This window comes from Lathamus discolor, chromosome 19 (genome assembly GCF_037157495.1).
Source record: "Lathamus discolor isolate bLatDis1 chromosome 19, bLatDis1.hap1, whole genome shotgun sequence".
Lineage (NCBI taxonomy): Eukaryota > Metazoa > Chordata > Aves > Psittaciformes > Psittacidae > Lathamus > Lathamus discolor.
Genome location: NC_088902.1, coordinates 5,015,206 through 5,033,537, shown reverse-complemented (window position 1 = coordinate 5,033,537; position 18,332 = coordinate 5,015,206). Strand labels below are relative to the sequence as shown.

Below are 18,332 nucleotides of genomic sequence, written 5' to 3'. Positions count from 1 at the left end.
TTCCCTCCGCCCTGCCCTGCCACTGGGTGGCTGCTGTGGTGCTCCAGGGGGTCAGGGCTATTTGAGAGCTTGCCCAAAAGGGATGGTGCTGAGATGAAATGGGAGTGAAATCTCCCAGAGGAGCACACTGCAATGTGCTTGTGCTGGCTGCTTCCCTCAGCCTCACTGGTGACACTGGCACCTCCTCACCCTCAGCAGGCTTAGCCTTCTCCAGCAGCTGCAGATCTGCACGTCAGACCCAGAGGCACTGACCTATGAAGTTCTGTTACCCTGCAGGTGGCATCTCCTTGCTCACTCTGACCTGGTCCAAACCTCTGGTCTGGGCATCACCATTCCCTTTAGGGTGGCCTTGGAGCACCCGGAGCTTCTGGACGTGTCTTTGTGTCCATGTGCAGCCGCCTGCCCTCTGCACTGACCCTTGGGTGGGATGGTGGCTGCCTCCTCCTTGCCTGCTGCAACCGCTTAGTGCCGGGCAGGCAAACCCAGGTTTCTCTGCCCTCTTTCCCCTCCTCTCCCTCACCCGCCATTCCCAGCACAGCCGCAGCTTTCCACATCCCTGATGTAAGGCTGGCAGTGGGCTGAGGTTGTTTTGCCTCCTCCAGCCGCCTGCATTGCCTCTGCCTCCACCCGGCCCTTGGCTCTTCTGCCTTGGTGTGGCACGTAGTGGCCTTTGTTCTCACCCGTTGCATGGTGAGCAGATGAAAGCCGACCATGAAGCATAATTTATAGCTAGCTTGAAACAGAGTTTTGGCAGGGCAAAGCACGCCAAAAGATGTAGCAATGCCTGAGGAGCTGCGCTCATAGTGCTTATCAAATGATGCTTGAAAGGCTCCGTAATGCAAGAGGAGGGTTGAGTTGCTCAATTCTAGCAGAGGATAAACTGCCTCTATTACAGGGACACGTGTTTGGGAGCAAGGCGCTGATAGCTGGCTTTTGGAAAACTCGTCCGGCGAGGCAAATCAGAGCTTTGGGAGCCTTGGTCCAGAGGGCAGCCAGGCTGCAGGAAAGGGCCCATGCGTATGCCTGATCAGGGCTGCACCACCTCTCCTGTCCACCCTTCTAGAAAACTGGCCTAGAGAGGAGCTCATTGCCTTTAACGCAATCAAATATGTGAGTAACCTTCACGCTGACAGCCCTGGGGTGCCTGGGCAGCAGGAGGTGGGCACCAGGGCTGGGTGCTGAGTGCACAGTTACCCCCAGCCACCAGGAAAGCCTGGCCATGAGTTGATTCATGGTGAGAGCTGAGCTGTGTGTTGTCTGCCCTCAGACAACGCTGAGCCTTTAGCCCAATCATGTTCCCTGTGTGGCACTGAGGGGAGATGCTCTTGTGACGCTGCAGAGCCATCCCAGCAGCTCTGCTGGGGCTATTGAGCTTTTCAGGTTAGTGAGGACCTTAGAGAAACCAGAGCCATGCGTGGATCAGTTCCCTGTGTCTGTGTCCTGACATGGAGCTGCAGTGACCTACCTGTCACTGTGTGCTGTCGAGGAGGGGGGTCCAGGGAGCAGCTCCACTCCTGACCCAGGCTCCTCCATCATTATCTCAGTCTTCAGCTTTGTTTTATTTCATCCAGCTCCTTCCAGGACACGGGCTGGGGTTTGCGCTATAAAACCCCCACCCCACACAGAAAGAACCCTGATGATAATAATAATAATAATGATGATGATAAAAATGATAATAATAATGTTGCAGGCCACCACGTGGGTCCAACAGGCATGATCCGTAGGTGCAGCCTGCTCTGAAGAGGAATGTCCCAAAGCAGGGTGGCTGAGAGCCTGTCCATGCTGCCTGCCTCAGAACCAGGATTAATCCCTGTCCCTCTTTCATTGTGTGATGATTCTGACCGCGTTGCTGAGCAGGGAAGACCGCTGGGACATCCAGCTGCGAGTCCCCTTGGCCAAGGCTTCTGTCTCCCATCCCCTGGGACAGGATGTTTTGTACTGCCCAAAGCCAAGAAGGTGTCCTAGTTGCAAACGTGCCCTCTTTTCCTTCCCACAGCCAGTTCAAACACTTTGAATTCCATTTGCTGTGCCAAGGACAAGTAGTTTCCCTTCCCAAGGAGGTTGTCCTCCTTCCAAAGCTCCTGCTGGGCTGCAGCAAGGTGCCCTTTCCTCTCCCTTTTGTTACCCATGTGGGCAGGAAATTTCCAGGACGTGAGACCTCAAGTAGAATGTGGGGTAAAGCTGCCTGGAAAAACGGTGTCAAACCCTATTTCTGCACAGAGAGGTGTGAATTTTGCTGTATTTTGTCAAATCCACTTAAATTGGGGATTATTGAGAGCAGGTGCCACCCAATAACTACTGAAACATCCTTCGTTTTCTAGGTGAAACCTTCCTACAGAGCGTCAGCCTGTTCTTATTGCAAGGGGAGGATGAGATGCTTTGTTCTCCAGAAGTAAGGTGAGATACTGGTTTTCAGTCATTCCCAAGCAGTAGAGCGGTCCTTAATGCTTTAATTGGAGTGAAATGGTATGTGATAACCCCAGCAGTTACAGTATCTCTAAAGCAAAGAGGAACTGTTTGCTGGTGTCACGGAAGTGGTGAACCTCCTCTTCAGCCTCAGCATCTTCACACTGCAGAGCACTGGCTTCGAGTCCCGCAGCCATGGCAAACAGATGTGACAGACCCCAGTGGGAGCCGCAGTTTCAGTGCCAGGCTGCTCATTCCTACCCTTTCACAGGGATGTTTGCAGCCCCTCAGGTGCCATGGAGGACTCTAGAGTTAACAAGGACAATGTTTGGCTGCACAGTTACCATCCAGCCCCAGTCTGTGCACTGAAGCTCTCCATATGTCCATGGAGCTGCTGGTCATCTTGCTTAGAACCCCACTTTTCTCTTCAGGGCCAGAGCACAGCATGGATGGGGAGGATGGAGGAGGTGGTGCCTTCATCCTGGATGATCAGAGGTTACCCAGGAGCCTTCCTCAGCCACAGAAGGAAGAGCCAGGTCCTCTCCAAGGTGAGAAGGGAAGAGTGACACCCCGCAGAAGCTGCAGCAGGGATGCTTTCAATGCATGTAAAGAACAAGGTTTTTCCCATAAGAGATGTGCAGCCCTGGGATGGGACCTTTTATTGAGGGTACTCAAAACTCAGCTGGGCAAGGACTGGAGCCACCTGAGCTGGCTTTGCAGTGAGCCCTACTTTGATCATGACTCAGGACCTCTCAAGGACCATTCCAACCTAAACATCTCTATGATATTCCCCTAGTGAAGGGCAGTGACGCTTACATGCACGTGGTAGCTTATTGCATCCTACAGAAGACTTGAGGAAGGGAGATGGCACTCGACAATGACACATCTCATTTGGGCTTTGGCAGCTTAGGAAATGGGAGGAGGAGCCTCCTGTTGTCCTCCTTGATTTTGTGTCATGGTCAAGACATCAGACCCCAACTGAGAGCCAAGTGCAGGTTCTGCCCCAGACCCCACCTTGGACTTCCAGCCCCATTGTGGGGCAGCCGGGATGTGGAGCAGGACACAGCCACTAGCCAGGAGATGGAATGAACTGCATGCAGCCATCTCCCTGGGCCGTGTCTTCATTTATAGTGGGCATGGGCTTAAGCCCTCTCCTTTACTTTTTACGCAGTGCATTCGTATGGTCCTGGACCTGGCAGCATCACTGCTGCAGATGGAGTCCCACACCGCTGCCCTCCCTCCGCCAGCCTTGGAAGCAGCAGATGGAGCTGGCAGGACCTGACTTGAATGCACTGACAGGGCAACACCCAGGTAACTCTCATGCACCCCACAGGGCCCCTGAGATGCACTTCAGTCATCTCTGGGGTTTTCCATGGCAGTGTGGGCTATTCTCCCCGGTCTGAGCGTGGTTATTCCAACCCCAGCCATCCTTCATTGACAACCAGGACTTGCCAGACATAGGATGACACAGAGAGGGATGGCTCTTCAACCCCTTAAGTATCTAGAAGCAAGAGAGGCACTGGCCAGGTCCTTGGGTGGTGACCTACAGAAATGGAGCAGGTAGATAGGTGAAACTAGGGAGAAGACGCCTACCGCAAAGGCTGTCAGGTCTTCTGGGCGCAGTCAAGTAGAACTCGCTGTCGCTTGGCAGCCTGCAGTGGGAACGCAACCATGCTGAGGGGCTGGCACATCCTCACAAACAGCCTTGAGACCCCAGCCTGGCGTGCACATGGATGTGGTGGGGGGTACCATGACACAGGCATGCGGAACAACCTCCCATGTTTGTCTCAACAGCATTGCCCACTTTCAAGAGAAGCCTCTTGCAGCAACCCCACTTAAGTGGTCCCCAAGAACAGGCTTCAGCATCACCACAGGTAAGTGCCACGAGCACGAGGTGTCCCTCATTGCACCCATCTCCTCCCACATATCCTCTCCTGCAGATTAGCAGCCTGCACTGTGGTGCACCAGGGAAGACCCTGGGAGAGGCCAGCCCCAGAGATCCTGAGCTGGGATCTGATGCAGCCTCCTGGAGCTCTGCAGAGGAATTTGTTATCCCAGACCCATTCAAACCCTGTCACAAACTTTGTCCTTGAGCTGCTGGGCAAGGACCGTAGCAAGGAGAGGCTTTGCCACAGGTTCCCACATGGTGAGTCTTGGTGTGAAGCATCTCTCCCTTCAGAGATGGGTGAAGAGACAACCACAGGCTGAGCTCGCCCTGAGCTGGACATTGCCGTGGCAGAGGGTACTGGGTAGAGATGGGAGGAGATCACCAGCTCCTTGACCAATCTTGTGGAGGCTCCTCAAGTGAGATGGGGACACAAAGAGACTAAACTGGGTGGATTGGCCTCTTCGATAGCCTTCTCCCAGAGGGAAAGCAGAGCTCCCTCCTTCTCCATCACCATCCTCCCCTCCCAGGGCACCTCCCTGGTGCCTGCTCTTCCCTGTCACTGCATGGTCACCCCTGGTGCTTGTTTCCAGAGTACCTGCTGACCACAGCACATCCCTTTTCAGCTGCTGACAACTGTGAGCAGTTCAGAGCTGCGATGCTGCTGTTCATCAAAGGTGGGACCTGGGATGTGCTGTTTGGTTGGGGTTGTCTGAGTGTAGGGAAGGGCAGAAGGGACAACCTGCACCCTCAGCCTGGATAGCAACTGAGTCCGGACCTGCTGTCGGGCACCTGCAGGTTCCCTCGCAAAGCTTGAAGGATGGTCTCCAGCCCACAGACATCCTGCCCTGCTCTGTGCTCCCTCCTGTGCATTACATGGGCCACCTGCCACAGAGGCAGGAAAAGCAGGGAACCAGGAATATGAGGCCAAGGAGGTCCTTGGCAAGGGCAAGGGCTTGTCCCGGTCTCCAGTCCCCCAGGATGGTCAGAAGTGGAGCTCAGGGTACACAAAGAAAGGCTGGGAGAGGTGGGTTGGTTCAGACTGAATAAGGGAAAATTTGGAGGGATCTTACACTCTATGCAGCAAAATAACTGGAAGATGCAGAGAAGATGGAGCCAGCTCTTCCGAGGTGCATGGGGAGAGGGAAAGAGGCAGCGAGAACAAGCTGGGACATGGGAAATTCCTTCTAGATACCTGGAAAAAGAAATCCACTATGAGGGAAGTCAAACACTGGGAGAGAGGCCAGAGAGGCTGCGGGATTGCCATCCAACCTCAACCGGACGAGGTCTGGAGCAACTGGATCCTGACCCGGCCCAGCCAAGCTGGCTGTGTTTGGGCAGAAGGTCAGCCTCTTCCTATCTCAATTATTCCATGTTTCTGTTAGGACACACCTTGATGATGCAGTGACTTAGTTCCCAGGTACTCTATCTCCATTAGGCAATGCTTTCACCTGGCTGCATGCAGCCTCGCAGCTGCTCTGTGTCAACGATCCTTCCTTACTGTCCTCACCTAAGCTCCCATCCACAATAGGAGACCTCTGGGGCTCGGTGAAGCCTTCCTGCTTTGCCAAGGGCCAGCCCATGGTCTGCCCGACCTCCTCATCCTCCTGCAGCACCGCCTGAGTGCCACACGTGTGCGAGGAGCGGAGGGAAGGCTTTGCTCAAGAGCAACCTGCCCGCATGTCTCAGCAGGCTTCTGCATGGCTTCCCGCAGCCTGGCAGCTCCATGCTCGCTTTCGGCTGGATCCTGGTTGCCCTATTGGGTCTGAGCCCTCCATCTGCCCCGTTCCAGTGCCGCTTTCTGGTCCCACAGAAGAAAGAGAACCTTTCATGGTTCAGACCAAAGACCATGGGAGAGAGGCCAGAGAGGCTGCGGGATCGCCATCCAACCTCAACCGGACGAGGTCTGGAGCAACTGGATCCTGACCCGGCCCAGCAAAGCTGGCTGTGTTTGGCAGACTCTTCCTATCTATGGTCTTCATGGAGCAGACCAAAGCTAAGGCTTTGCGCATCTGAAGAGCAAGGTTTCCTCATGGAGAAACCGTGCCAGGTTTTGGGAAGCTTCAGCTCTGCTGGGCAAGGCTCAAAGGCAAATACAGGGAATTCCCAGCACCTTTACCTCTGTCCCTCCTCATCACCACCCACCCTGAGGACGGAACAACCCCGGGTGCTAAAGGAACACCACGGCAGCACTCCCTGCCTCCAGCTTGGGGAGCCAACTGCTCTCCCGTGGCAGATCTCACAGCAGCCCGTAGCCACTTCCAGCTGAGGAGTGCCTGGCAAGTTGGAACAGCGAACCCTGCGCGGCTCTGGGAGCAGCGCTGGGCCAGCGAGCCCTTTGATTGCGATCAGCGAGCTGGCAGGAATCCCAGGAACTCGTACAAAAATGCTTTGAAGAGGGCAGATGCACAAGGTGTGTCCCGTGTGGGGCGCGGGGCCGTGAGTCACGGCATCGCCATGCGATGCACATGCACCCCGCACCGCGGCCACGGCCCCGACACCCTCGGATCACTACAGCCCTGATTTATTGTAATGTCTTCTTTCTTTCACCCTCCAATCTGTTGCCCATCGCACCCTGAATTCGGGTTTGCTGCCCTCTCCGCCTTCCTCCCCCCGCTGCTGCCTGCGAGCTCCAGACAGAGAGGCAGACAGGGAATTTGCTTCAGGCACTGGCAGATGCAAGCTCTGCTGCTGCACTGGGGATGACACTCGCCATGCCCTGCTAAGTAAGCATCCCCAGCCCGAGGTACAGAGCAGAAGCAGCAGTTTGCACAGAGGTGCAATGAACTGCTTCGTTTAAATACCTTTTTGCTCTTTTGGATACGGGTTTGGAGGGTTCTGCTAAAACCAGGGAGGTTTGGGTTGGAAAGAGCCTTAAAGCTCCTCCAGCTCCAACCCCTGCCACGGGCAGGGACCCCTTCCACTGGAGCAGCTTGCTCCAAGCCCCTGTGTCCAACCTGGCCTTGAGCACTGCCAGGGATGGGGCAGCCACAGCTTCTCTGGGCACCCTGTGCCAGCGCCTCAGCACCCTCACAGGGAACAGCTTCTGCCTCAGAGCTCAGCTCAGTCTCCCCTCGGGCAGGTTCAAGCCATTCCCCTTGGCCTGTCCTTGCAGGCCCTTGTCCCAAGCCCCTCTCCAGGTTTCTCTCCCTTGTGCTGGACCGTACAAACTTGCCCAAAGAAACTGTTGTTTCTTGAAAGCCTTCGTGAGCTCCATCCCCAGCTCTGCAGCCCAGCTCAGCATTTTGGGTGAGTTATGAAACAGGGCAGATGCCGGAGCCAAATGACGGGCTGTGATAAACACTTGGCTCTCCCGTGCAGGGACAGGGTGAGGGCTGTTCCTTGCCGTAGGGGAAATGACATTACAGGTTTGCAAGAGCTGGGCACTTTGTTGTGCAGAAGCCATCTGACGCTGACAGCCTGTCATTGATTTGCGAAAACATCGCTTGGCATCGATAACAAGCTTTCAGGAGAAACAAGTAGGACAGAGCAAAACAACACCCAGGTATTGCTTTGCTGTTCCTTACCCAGACTGGAAGCACCCAGACCCATCCCCACGCTTCATCCTTCTCCATCCCACTTAGGATCGTCCATCTGCTCATGGGCAGCACTCAGCCTTCATCCTGGCTGGCTTTCCTTGGGCGTGCTCTAAATGTCCAGGCTGGTTGGATGATGGAGCAGAGTGAAAGCTCTGCATCCCTTGTGTGAGGTGTCAGGAAATGCAGGGAGAGGGGACTAAAGGTAATTACCCTCTAGTTGCTCTAGTCCTGTGTCTCAATGGGTTTCTGCAGTTGGGTTTCACTGGAAGAGCATCCTGAAGCATCAGAAGAAGGTGCACAATGCTCATCTCTCTGAGGAAGACGCCCTGTGCTTTCTGATACTGCTCTTACTCTTATGAATACAAAACACTGCTCACAGGCCACCAGAGAAACACAAAACCTGATGAATAGACCAAAACAAAATGCTTGCCCTCTCCTTTCAAGGAAGGACCCAGCGTGTGGGTGCTGAAAGCATCAGGCCTGTGGGCAGAGCCTGGGCACCGATGATTCCCAGCAGAAAGAAACCCCATGGTCCTGTCCATGCGGCTCACCCTCCATGGGGCAGCAGGAAGGACCCTGCTCCTCCTGGCCCTTCTCTGGGCTGTCCTGGGAGACTCAGGAAACCTCTGCCCTGTGCACCCTCCCCTCGGCCTCCCTGCAGTTGTGCCTCTTCTGTATCAGCCTCTTGCGGCTTGGCAGGAGCTTTGTCAGCGCTTGCTGCGACCTGAAACTGGTCACACCAGCACCGAGGTGTTCGGCTCTCTGCAGGCGAGTTGCTGCAGTGTGGCTTGGCAGAGGGAAAGTTTTCTGCTCGGATTCACAACCTGGAATGTCGTTTCCTGTGCAGCCACTTTGTCTTCCCTTCTGCTGGCTAAAAGTCCTGTTTTCCTCCGTGCTACCCCAAGTTACTTGCAAAGGGTGCCCCAACTCTTTCCCTGGTGCCTGCCCTCGTTCCTCCAATGGCTGTCCATGAAGAAAGGATAACCCCTTTTGGGAAGAGGTCTCACCCCCGTGAACACAGCAGGACCCTCCATGACCCCTACTTTAGGTGCTGTGCAGGTGACCCTGCAGTACTGGACAGGTAGAGCAAGCAAGTGGGGAGCTGGACACCCTGACCAAGGGAGGAGCATCCTGGCAGGATGGAGGCTGGAATGGGCACTGAGGACAGCAATGCTCCTCTGACCTATGGTGTGTTCAGTGCTGCCTCCTACTAGAAGGGGTGTCCCCAGGCACCATTTAGACCATTTAGATCCATTTTAGATGAAGGGAAATAGTAAAATACAAGCTGAGCAGGCTGCGTGGGCGATCCTGCAGCTCTCCATCCACCAAAGAGCACTATTCCCTACCCAGACCCACAGAGCCTCACCCACGAGCACCTTCACAGTGAAAGGAAGGGCGATGTCCATCGCTAACCCTCATTCCTCCCAGCCTTGCCTGGTCCCCATTGGTACCCACAAGCTCCCCTTGCCCCCAGTGTGTGCCGGCACAGGCTGGGGGAGGCAGATGTGGGGCGAGGGCAGCGGGAGCTGTGTGTGCCCTGCAGCGGGGAGCGGTGGGTGTGTGCAGGCAGGGCTGTATATCCAGTCTGGCAGAGGGTGTGCCTGCTCACACGCCGCGGAGCCGAGCCGGGAGCAGGAGCCCTCAGACACCCTTGGCTGGGGGACGTATGGCAAGGAGGGGTTCAGGAGATTAACCCCAGCCTTTGCTGTCGCCTTGCGTTGTGCGCGGTCCGGTGAAGTGCAGCCCCCTGTCCCCAGCCCCGCGGTCTGCTCGCAGCCATGCTCCACTCTCCACTGAAAACAGCGTTGGCGTATGAGTGCTTCCAGGACCAGGCCAGCTCCACGCTGGCTCTGCCCTCGGACCACAAGCTGAAAACTAAGGGCACGGGAAAACAGCGGGTCCAAGAGCAAGTGATGATGACGGTGAAGCGGCAGAAGCAAAAGTCATCCGTGTCGTCGAGCGTCGGACACTCCAATCGAGGTAAAACCCCACCATGCTCCAGACAGCAAAGGGGTCCCCTCTGGGGACAGAGCAGATGTTACGGGGTGCTTCTATGGTGTTTTATTTGTGGGGGACAGAGTGGTTCGCATCGCTCACAGGTTATCCCGGGTAGGGGATGCTGAGGTCTTTTCCACTGGATAGAAGGGTTAGAGCTGGATGCATCGGCTCCCTCCCGGTGGAGCTCATCTCCCGGGAGCGCTGCGCTGCTCCACATCCTGGAGGCACTTGGACAGTTCAGTGTGGTGCTATTCACCATCTGCTCCCTGGCCCTAAAGGAGGAGTTGCTGCACCTTTGCAGATCCTTCCTCTGCGAGTGCCCCTATGATTGGAATTCTCCACCAGTCTCATCTCCTCCCATGGGTGGCCAAAGCCATCCGCTGTGCTGTGGGGCCGGGAGCTGGCCACGAGCAGGGGCTCGGCTGCCTCCTGAGCGTTGGGCAGCTCTGCCTGCACACGGGACACAGACCTGAGCTTGGGATTCGCCTCGGAAGCTCCCAGCGCGTCTCCCATTTGCAGGCTGAGAAGTGTGGGAGCCTCCAGGACACCCCGGTGTGAGTGCTAGGGAGGAGATGAGTTGGGAGGAGCGATGTCTTTTAACCACAGTGGCTTGTGTTGGTTCGGTTGGAGTGCTTCCATGTAGCAGATGGGTTGAAAGGGGTGTAGGAGTGCGGGCAGCCGGTCCACCTCTATGCACTGAGTCTGTGTCGTAGAAGATGAGTGATCCTCTGAGTCCTGGAGCTGGGTTTCCTGCAGGGATACCTTCCTCTTGGGGTCAAGGCTTGGCTGATTGTTTCTTTGCTGTCCCTATGTCTGGAGGAAGCTGACTGGGAGGTAAACCCCAGCTTTCCCCATCCGGGAGCTGCAAACCCAGAGGGCTGTGACAGGCACAGTGCAAAACCTCCCGGTTCTTGGAAGTGCTTTTCCCAGCAGCTGCAGTGAGCTCACTGCCCTGGCTGAGTTCACCCGGAACAGGAATTCGCAAGGCTTTGGGGGAGAGAAGGGGGCTGGGGCTGGGACTGAACCGTTCAGCCACGTCTGCAGTGGGCAGCGTGTAAAGGGCCGTTTGCTGGGATGCTGGGTGAGCTGGGCCAATCTCTGCCACCTCTTTCGGGGACTATGGCTTGCCCGGCAGCTATTCCAAGCAGGATCATGAGGCTGAATCCGGTGCTGATGAGGTGTAATGGTGCAAACACACGTTCTGGGCTGGTTTACTAAGAGAAGCGGGGCGGCAGGAGGCTGCGGTTGAGGTGGTGCTGCCCTTGGAGCCATCCTGGCTGTGTGCGTTGCAATTGCAGCAATGGAGGAAATAGAGCAGCTTCACGGATGCAGTGACACTGCCGGGAACAAATCCCTGCTTTCTCTTTATTTGAGTGCTTGTGGACACAGACCCCCAGGGGTATGTGGGGGACAGGGCAGGGAGAGCTTTCTCCTGCCACCAAAATGGAAGATGCCAATCTCCTCCTGCCTCAGGGGTGTTTAGTGCTTGAGGTGCTATGGTGCCAGACCTGACAAAATAAACTACAAACCAGGGTGAGATGAGAGGCTCTGGATGGGCACTGGCACTGCCTTTCCAGCAGAGGGGTATTTCCAAGGGAAGCAGGCAGAGCGATGTCTCCCACTGCTGCCTGTAGCAGGGAGGAAGGGAGGCAAAGGGGGATTGTTCCACTTGGAGAAGCTCAGGTGAAACCTCTGGGAAAGAGGAGAACAAAAAGAGGCAAATTCTCAAGCTGCCCATCTCAGCTCGAGGCTGAAGGTAAACCCCTCCTCCAGACACTGCGGGGAATGCCTGGGAATGGGAATTGCGTGGAAATGTGCAGCTCTGGTTTCTGTGTCCCAGGGAAGCTGAGTCACATCCAGCTCCCAGGAACTGCTTCCAGACACAGGGCTGAGGCTGCCCCGTTCCCACTGTGAGGAGGTTGGTCAGTGTGAAGGTCCTGGTGCCCATGCTCAGTGCATTCCTGGATAGAATCCCAAAGAAGCTCCCATTTATTCTCAGGGTTTTCTCCTGGGTCTGAGCGGGTCAAGCTAAACTTTCAGGTATTGCTGTTGGTACAAAGGTTAGCCCAGCAGACCTAATGAGAAGCATTAATGGCTCCTACAAACAGGCTCCATGGGGCTGTAGCTAGCTACGGATGTCTGCTCGTTCAAATGCTCCCCCAGCATCAGTTTCCTGCATCCCTCTATGGTTTCTCAGAGATGCTCCTCAAAGGCAGCACAAGCTGGGGAATTCACAAAGCCCCTTGAAGAATGTTCAGGTCCTTTGCTACCTCTGCACCGAGACAGTTTCCTGCATGTGTCTGGTTAGGTGCTGGTCCAGGTCCAGCCGTCTGTTGTGCGTTTTGATCTGTGGTTTGAGCAGGAACTGAAGCACAGCACAGAGCTTCCCCCACCTTCAGTGTGGGCTTCTCTATGTAGGATGAGAGCGTGGACATGGACCCCTTCTGCATGTAGCAGGGATGGGCACTGCTGTATCCCATAAATGGGGTTTCTTTAGAGGGTCAACAGACATTCCCTCAATGTCCTGTTAATTGATGGATGTGTAAAATCACTTGGTTATTTGGAGTCCACCAGATCACCACTCTCTGAAGATCTGGTGTCGCTCAATACATGGCGCAAGCCAGAGCAGGGAATGTGATCTATCTGGGCTCAAACTGGTGTGCACTGGGGTGGGGCAGTGAGCAGAACCCTGTTACAAGCAGCATAATCCTGCACCCAGAGTGGGGCCTTCTCCCTGCAGAGCAGCTATGGGTGTTCTCAAGGATGGGTGCAGTGTTTTGGGTCTGTGGAGTCTGCAACCCTTGGGTTTTGGGTCTTTGGGCTCTGCCTTAGGATGTACCTGCCCTTCTCCCCATGGGAATAGTTAACTGGATGGCTCCCTCTGAATCTGTGAGTCATGCAAATTTCCAGGGAAAAGGAATTTCAGGGGCAGGAGACAAGGCCAGGCCAAGCTGAAAAAGCTCCTCACAGCCAACAGCACCGGTCTGCACAGTCCTCTAGCTAGAGAAGTTTTGCCAGTAACTCGTCACTGGCTGGCAGGGTATATCAGGGAGCCAAGACCTGAGGAAAGCCAGCCAGGGACCATCCTATCCAACTGTCTCACAGCTGAGCTGTGATTTAGATGTTTGTCACTCTGACATGGCTGAGAGGGGAGAAATCCCACCTAGCTCTAACGGCATCCCACTTAGCTCTAATGGCATCCCACTTAGCTCTAATGGGATCCTACCTAGCTCTAAGACAGGGTCATCACTCTGATATGAAGAGGAGATTTGGGGGATTAGTAAGTCTTTTGAAGACTTCTGCAACGTTACCCTGGCACGAGATGGTTCAGTGAAAGCCATCCACTGTTCCACAACCCTTAGATTATCAGTATAGAAACAATACCAAAACCCTCTAGCTCAATAGGCCAGAAGGCAGAAATGGAGTTTGGTCATTCCTGCAACTTGCAGCTTCTGGAACTCCACTGACACTTCCCTCCTATGAAGCATCCAGGCTTTGCTTTGTGCCTCCCACAGGTCCTTTTCTCTTACTATGCTTTTTCTATGTTTAATCATCCTTACTGTTTTAAAGCTGTGCATAGTTTATTATTTAACTTGTTTAGCCTGCACTACCAGTGACTGGTTCTTGTCTTGCCTTTTGCTGCCATAGATTAATATTTATTAACGTGTATCCATTTCCACAATGCTCCCTGTTAGCTCCGTGTGCCTCTGAAGTCTTTCACTGTCATGCTTGAAAAATGGCATTTAATTCTCCTTGCCATCAGTCTCTTAGCTTCAAGGGGTGTAAAGTTGCCATTGAAGAAAGTAAATAACTCATCAAGGACAGGCATATTGGGTTGGATGGAAGTCGCAGTTTGCTCTTCAATGATCTATAACAGCTATAGAGAGCAGGAGGGCAAGGCTCACAGTGACCAAGTGCCAGAGCTTGCAGTAGTTTTTACCCTCAGGAACTGTCCCACTGAAGTTCAATGAGGATTTAAACTGATCAGGTTTGGAAGGAGGTGCCTTGGGTGAATGACAGTTTGGGGGCTGGGAGAGAGGGGTCCCTTCAAAGCCCAGCCAGCACCTGAGCAGCCCTCAGCAGTATTTTCTGCCCACAGCCACGGTCACTGGGAGGCTGTTTCATCTGAGTGATTCTCATTCATGTCTTTTCTGCCTCTGTCCCATCTGTTATCTTCTATTAATACAGTAGGTTTGATTGTCTCTGTGTTTGTCGAAGGACTTCAGAAACTTGAACGGCTTCTTGGACGACAACAAATGGGATGCAGGGACATAGCTACAAAAAAGCACCACAGAGGCATCTTCCCCAAATAGCATTTCCACCCCTTGTCAAGATGCTTTGCTCAGGAGATAGATAGTCTGTTTTCATCCAGATTCTCAGGGCCTGTGAGCAGTTTGTATGGTTTTTACCCTTGAGGTGGTTGAAAAGAAGAATATCCTTCCTTGCCCCAAGGGCTGGTGGTACACCTCCAAGGCGGCTCTCAAGATGAACCAGGCAGAGAAGTGTCTAACGTTGCAGGACTAAACAAAGATGATGTTTTCTTAGCTAGCTCCATCAGAAAATCCTCAGGTTCCTCCTGGCCTTCACACTGAGCTCTCCAAGCAATAAACCACAGTTGCATGGTAGCAGGAGAAGCACCTTCTCCAACCAGCAAGGCGGCTTCCAAATGCCTTGAACATTTGAGGTTAGGTGTAATTATGTACTTACAAGCTTTTATATACAAGTTCTTGGAGGTGAAGGCAACTCTTCAACAACTGAAGAATATAAACTTGCATGAACTGCCTGCTCTCTTGAAGCTGGCCACGTAGCAGTGAATTCATACACGAAAATTAGAAATGTGCCTAAACTGGCTTATTTTTGGTGTCTCCTTGCTCAACCCCAAAAGCTTGAGTGCAGTGCATAGCAAGAGTGGATCCTGAAAGGAAAGGCATGGTCCCCAGGAGGGACTGCTCAGATTAACTTGTGATTCATGACTAAAAACCCTTGCTTCCAATTTGTGGCCAGGAAAAGGCTCCCAAGTGCTCCCACCTGCAGTTCCATGGTGTTTGCACAGAACAAGAGGTTGACAGTAAGAAGGAATTCCTAAGAAACTGTTGTCATGAGATTGCCTTATCTTTGTGCTCAAAACTACGGTTATTGGCTAATTCTGTCTCCTGGTGAATCACTCGGCCCAAACTTAGCATTTCAAGCCCTGCCTTGCTTCTGTTGAAGCCCAACAGTAATGTCCTGATCTGGAGGTCCCAGGAAATCTCAGGGTGAAGAGGGAAGCACAAGGCAAAGGGCACAGCTGAATTGTATCTCCAGTTGCATGTTGATGGCCATTTCCTTGCCTTATCAGCAAGTTCTGTGCAACTAGAGATGTATTAAGATATATGAAAATCTATATCATTAAGATATATGAAAATCTATACCTTAATAGATTTTAATATGCAGATATATCTTAACAGATCTCTCAGGGCTGGAGAGATATTAACAGGGAACAATGCCCACCAAGTCTTTAGACTAAGGGCAACAAGATCCTGTGGTTTTCTGCATAAGTATATGTCTGTGAGACTACTCCGCTGCTGCTTATTCTGCATGCAGTGGTGCTCTTCAGATGCTGCCATCCATGCAGCCATGCTCATTTCTTGTTGACAATAGAAAGCAAATCTCGTTATTTGTACCACATCTGCAGGAATCATCTTCCTGAGAAAATGCAAGAATTTTTAGCCACAAACCGAATCACCATAACAGGTTCCAGACGCCCCAGGCCAGGCAATAAACTAGATTTATTCCAAGGATCAGTGGCTGTAGAAGACCTGAGTGGCTTCAGGGCCTTTGTGGTTGAGCTTATCCAGTTTATCTAAGAGATGAGTCTTATCAAACAATCAGAGAGATTAGGATATTTCTGACATTACCCACCAGTTTAGGTGCATAACTTAAGACAGGTACGTCCTGATTTTGTACTTCGTTAGACATTCAGAGCTTCCCCTGGAAGTTAATTGGAATGTAGGGTTCGCACTTCCTCATAACGGGACTTGGGATGCCACAATCATTGAGCACTTCTGAAAACGAAACTTAAATGACCTTATACCCTTTCAGACCATCTGAAAGGGGTGAAGGGAATTCTAGCATGGAAAGAGATATAACTCGCTTCACTTTTTCTTCTAGTGATGAATGTAGCACTGAGTAAAATACTTACAGGAGGGATCCAAAGAGTGCACTGCCAAAGGCTACTGGTGAGAGACAGCTGGAAGAGCTTTTAGTAGGGGTGGGATAGGTAAATCCAAACACTGAATAAAGCACTGAGAAATGGTGCAAATGGCTCCCAATCCAAGATATTTGCCTCTTTACAGCACGTGTCTGAGATCTGGTCTCACACCAGCACCTCAAGGACAATGATGGACCTTAATACATTTTCAGAAGAAGAAAGTACAAGTGCACAGAGTGATCTTTTAGAGACTGGAGATGGAAATTTAAGGCAGTGCAATTAGGGGATTTTTAGTGTTTGACTATCTCAGATCCCCAGGTGTTAAATAGACTGGATCATCTTTTACCCATCGTGTTAGTTATTTACGATTTATTGAGCCTTGCTCGGGTTGTTCGTGCTGATGTGGTTGTTAATATTCAGACCAGGAAACCCAGGCTGGTGAAAGGGTCTGGGATGGGTTTTGCCTTCAGAGAAGAGGCAGATTTTATTTACTTCCAAGTCAGAATAAGGGAAGAATGTTCCAGGTTCAGACCTTCCTGGATGTGTAGCACAAACTATCATCCAGTTCCTCTCATATAGCGATGACCTAAGACATTGGGCCAGTCTCTGACCTTGTCCACTGTAGATCTTACAGTACTCACTCTTTTGTGCTGAAGACCTTAGGCTGTTGCTTGTGGTCTGAGGGCTGGAATTTCCAAGAGCTTATTTGAAATGAACATCACCTATGAGTGGTCTGCAATGGCAACGGCTCAATAGCCCCTTTCCTGTGTTCCTGTTAAGGTTTCTAGCTCTGCTATCTTCAGGAACTAAACTCACTGGTGGAAAGAGCACTGTGCTCTGAAGGAGTGCCTGCTGGGAATGCTTTCTCCTGCTGACTGTGTTTTTTTCACTTCCAGGTTCCATGTACGATGGTTTAGCTGATGGTTATGGCTATGGGACATCCCGGGGCAGCTATTACACCAAAACCCAAACAGGAAACAGCAACTGGGGATATCCGGTAAGATACTCTTTTATCTGGGAAGTGTGGCATTCTATTGAGGTAACCTATGCAGAAAGCACCCTCTAGCCAGCGCAGTCATGTAGCAAGGTCATAGCACTTCAGAAGCCTGCCTGAGAGAGATTATGCATGGCTATGCCTATCTTAGACAGTAATTCAACATAATGGAAGAGGATGATTGAGGACTCTCTCTCTATATATATTGTATGTGGTTGAGGATTTTAGTGTGGACAAGATCTAGTTTGGTTTTGTGGATTAATATCCACATAGCACAAGAGGTTTGAAGCTTTCTCTAGCGTCAGTTACGGGTTCAGACTCTTATAACTCAGTTCAAGTTTGGAGCACACCCACTGCTCACCTGCAAGGGTTTCTCTTTCTGTTTCCATGTACCCAAATTCCTATGTGACTGACACGAACGTGGTTGAGTAGTGATGCTCAGGGGATTTGCATTATAACTGTGTTGCTATTCCCAATTGCAATGCCAGTGCAGACCCTTTGCAGATATTCTCTGAGCTTGGAAAAGAGATGGTCCACTTCTCCCATAGTGATTCCAAAGAAAATATTATGGATTGCCAGAAAAAGCACAGGGGAGATTGCACTTGTCTTTGTGCAACCTGAGTTTATATAACTCATAGAGGTCCTGGTCTTATCCTTGGTGACAGACTCTAGGTACAGTGGGAATGACTCCAAACCACTCCAAAGTCTATTGGGACAACTTGTGCTGGTGTTCCTCCTCCACCTATTCTGTTCTTCCTTGGTTTTCATTAGCTATAAAGTAGAAAGAAGCAATGCACAGATCTGGGATTTGAATGAGGGCAAAATAAAGGGCTTTCTTCAACAACTCTGGGACTGTAAAGCAACTTCCTGTCAACCATCAAAGGGTTGAACCAGGAAGAGTGCTTATGTTGGCTTTGAGCACACAGACAGAGGGTTGAAGCTGCTCCTGGTAGTTGCCAGATCTTCTGCCTGTTCACAGCATTCTTCAGCTTCAGAGAGATTTATCTGTTGCCTTGGTGTAGCATGCTTGCTTCAATGCGGTGACATTGCTTGTGAAGTTTGCGTCACTGGATTTGCTGCCTGCTGCATGTTCAGTAGGAAGGACTGAGAGCACTGGCATTGGAAACTTTTATTTATGGACTGCCTGTTGACTTGTTTCAGCGTCCTTTGCTGAGCTGGTTAAATCCCAGACAGTGCTGTTTCTGCCTGGTGTAAGACCAAAAGGGTGCCTGTGATGGGTAGGAGCAGAGGTCCAGCCAGCCAGGCGCCCCGTCTCCATCACTAAGGCAGGGATGGGCCCCTTCAGAAGGGTCTAAGCAT

At 52.2% G+C, this 18,332-nt stretch overlaps 1 protein-coding gene across 1 annotated transcript in view; it reads left to right on the top strand.

Moving 5' to 3' along the window:
- The first annotated feature begins 9,608 nt into the window (after positions 1–9,608).
- Positions 9,609–18,332, top strand: part of PKP1 (plakophilin 1) — a 40,125-nt gene continuing 31,401 nt past the window's right edge. Inside the window, exons 1-2 of the mRNA XM_065698375.1 lie at positions 9,609–9,810; positions 16,915–17,015. Of these exons, the coding sequence (XP_065554447.1) occupies positions 9,609–9,810; positions 16,915–17,015 (303 nt within the window). The remainder of the gene's footprint in view (positions 9,811–16,914; positions 17,016–18,332) is intronic.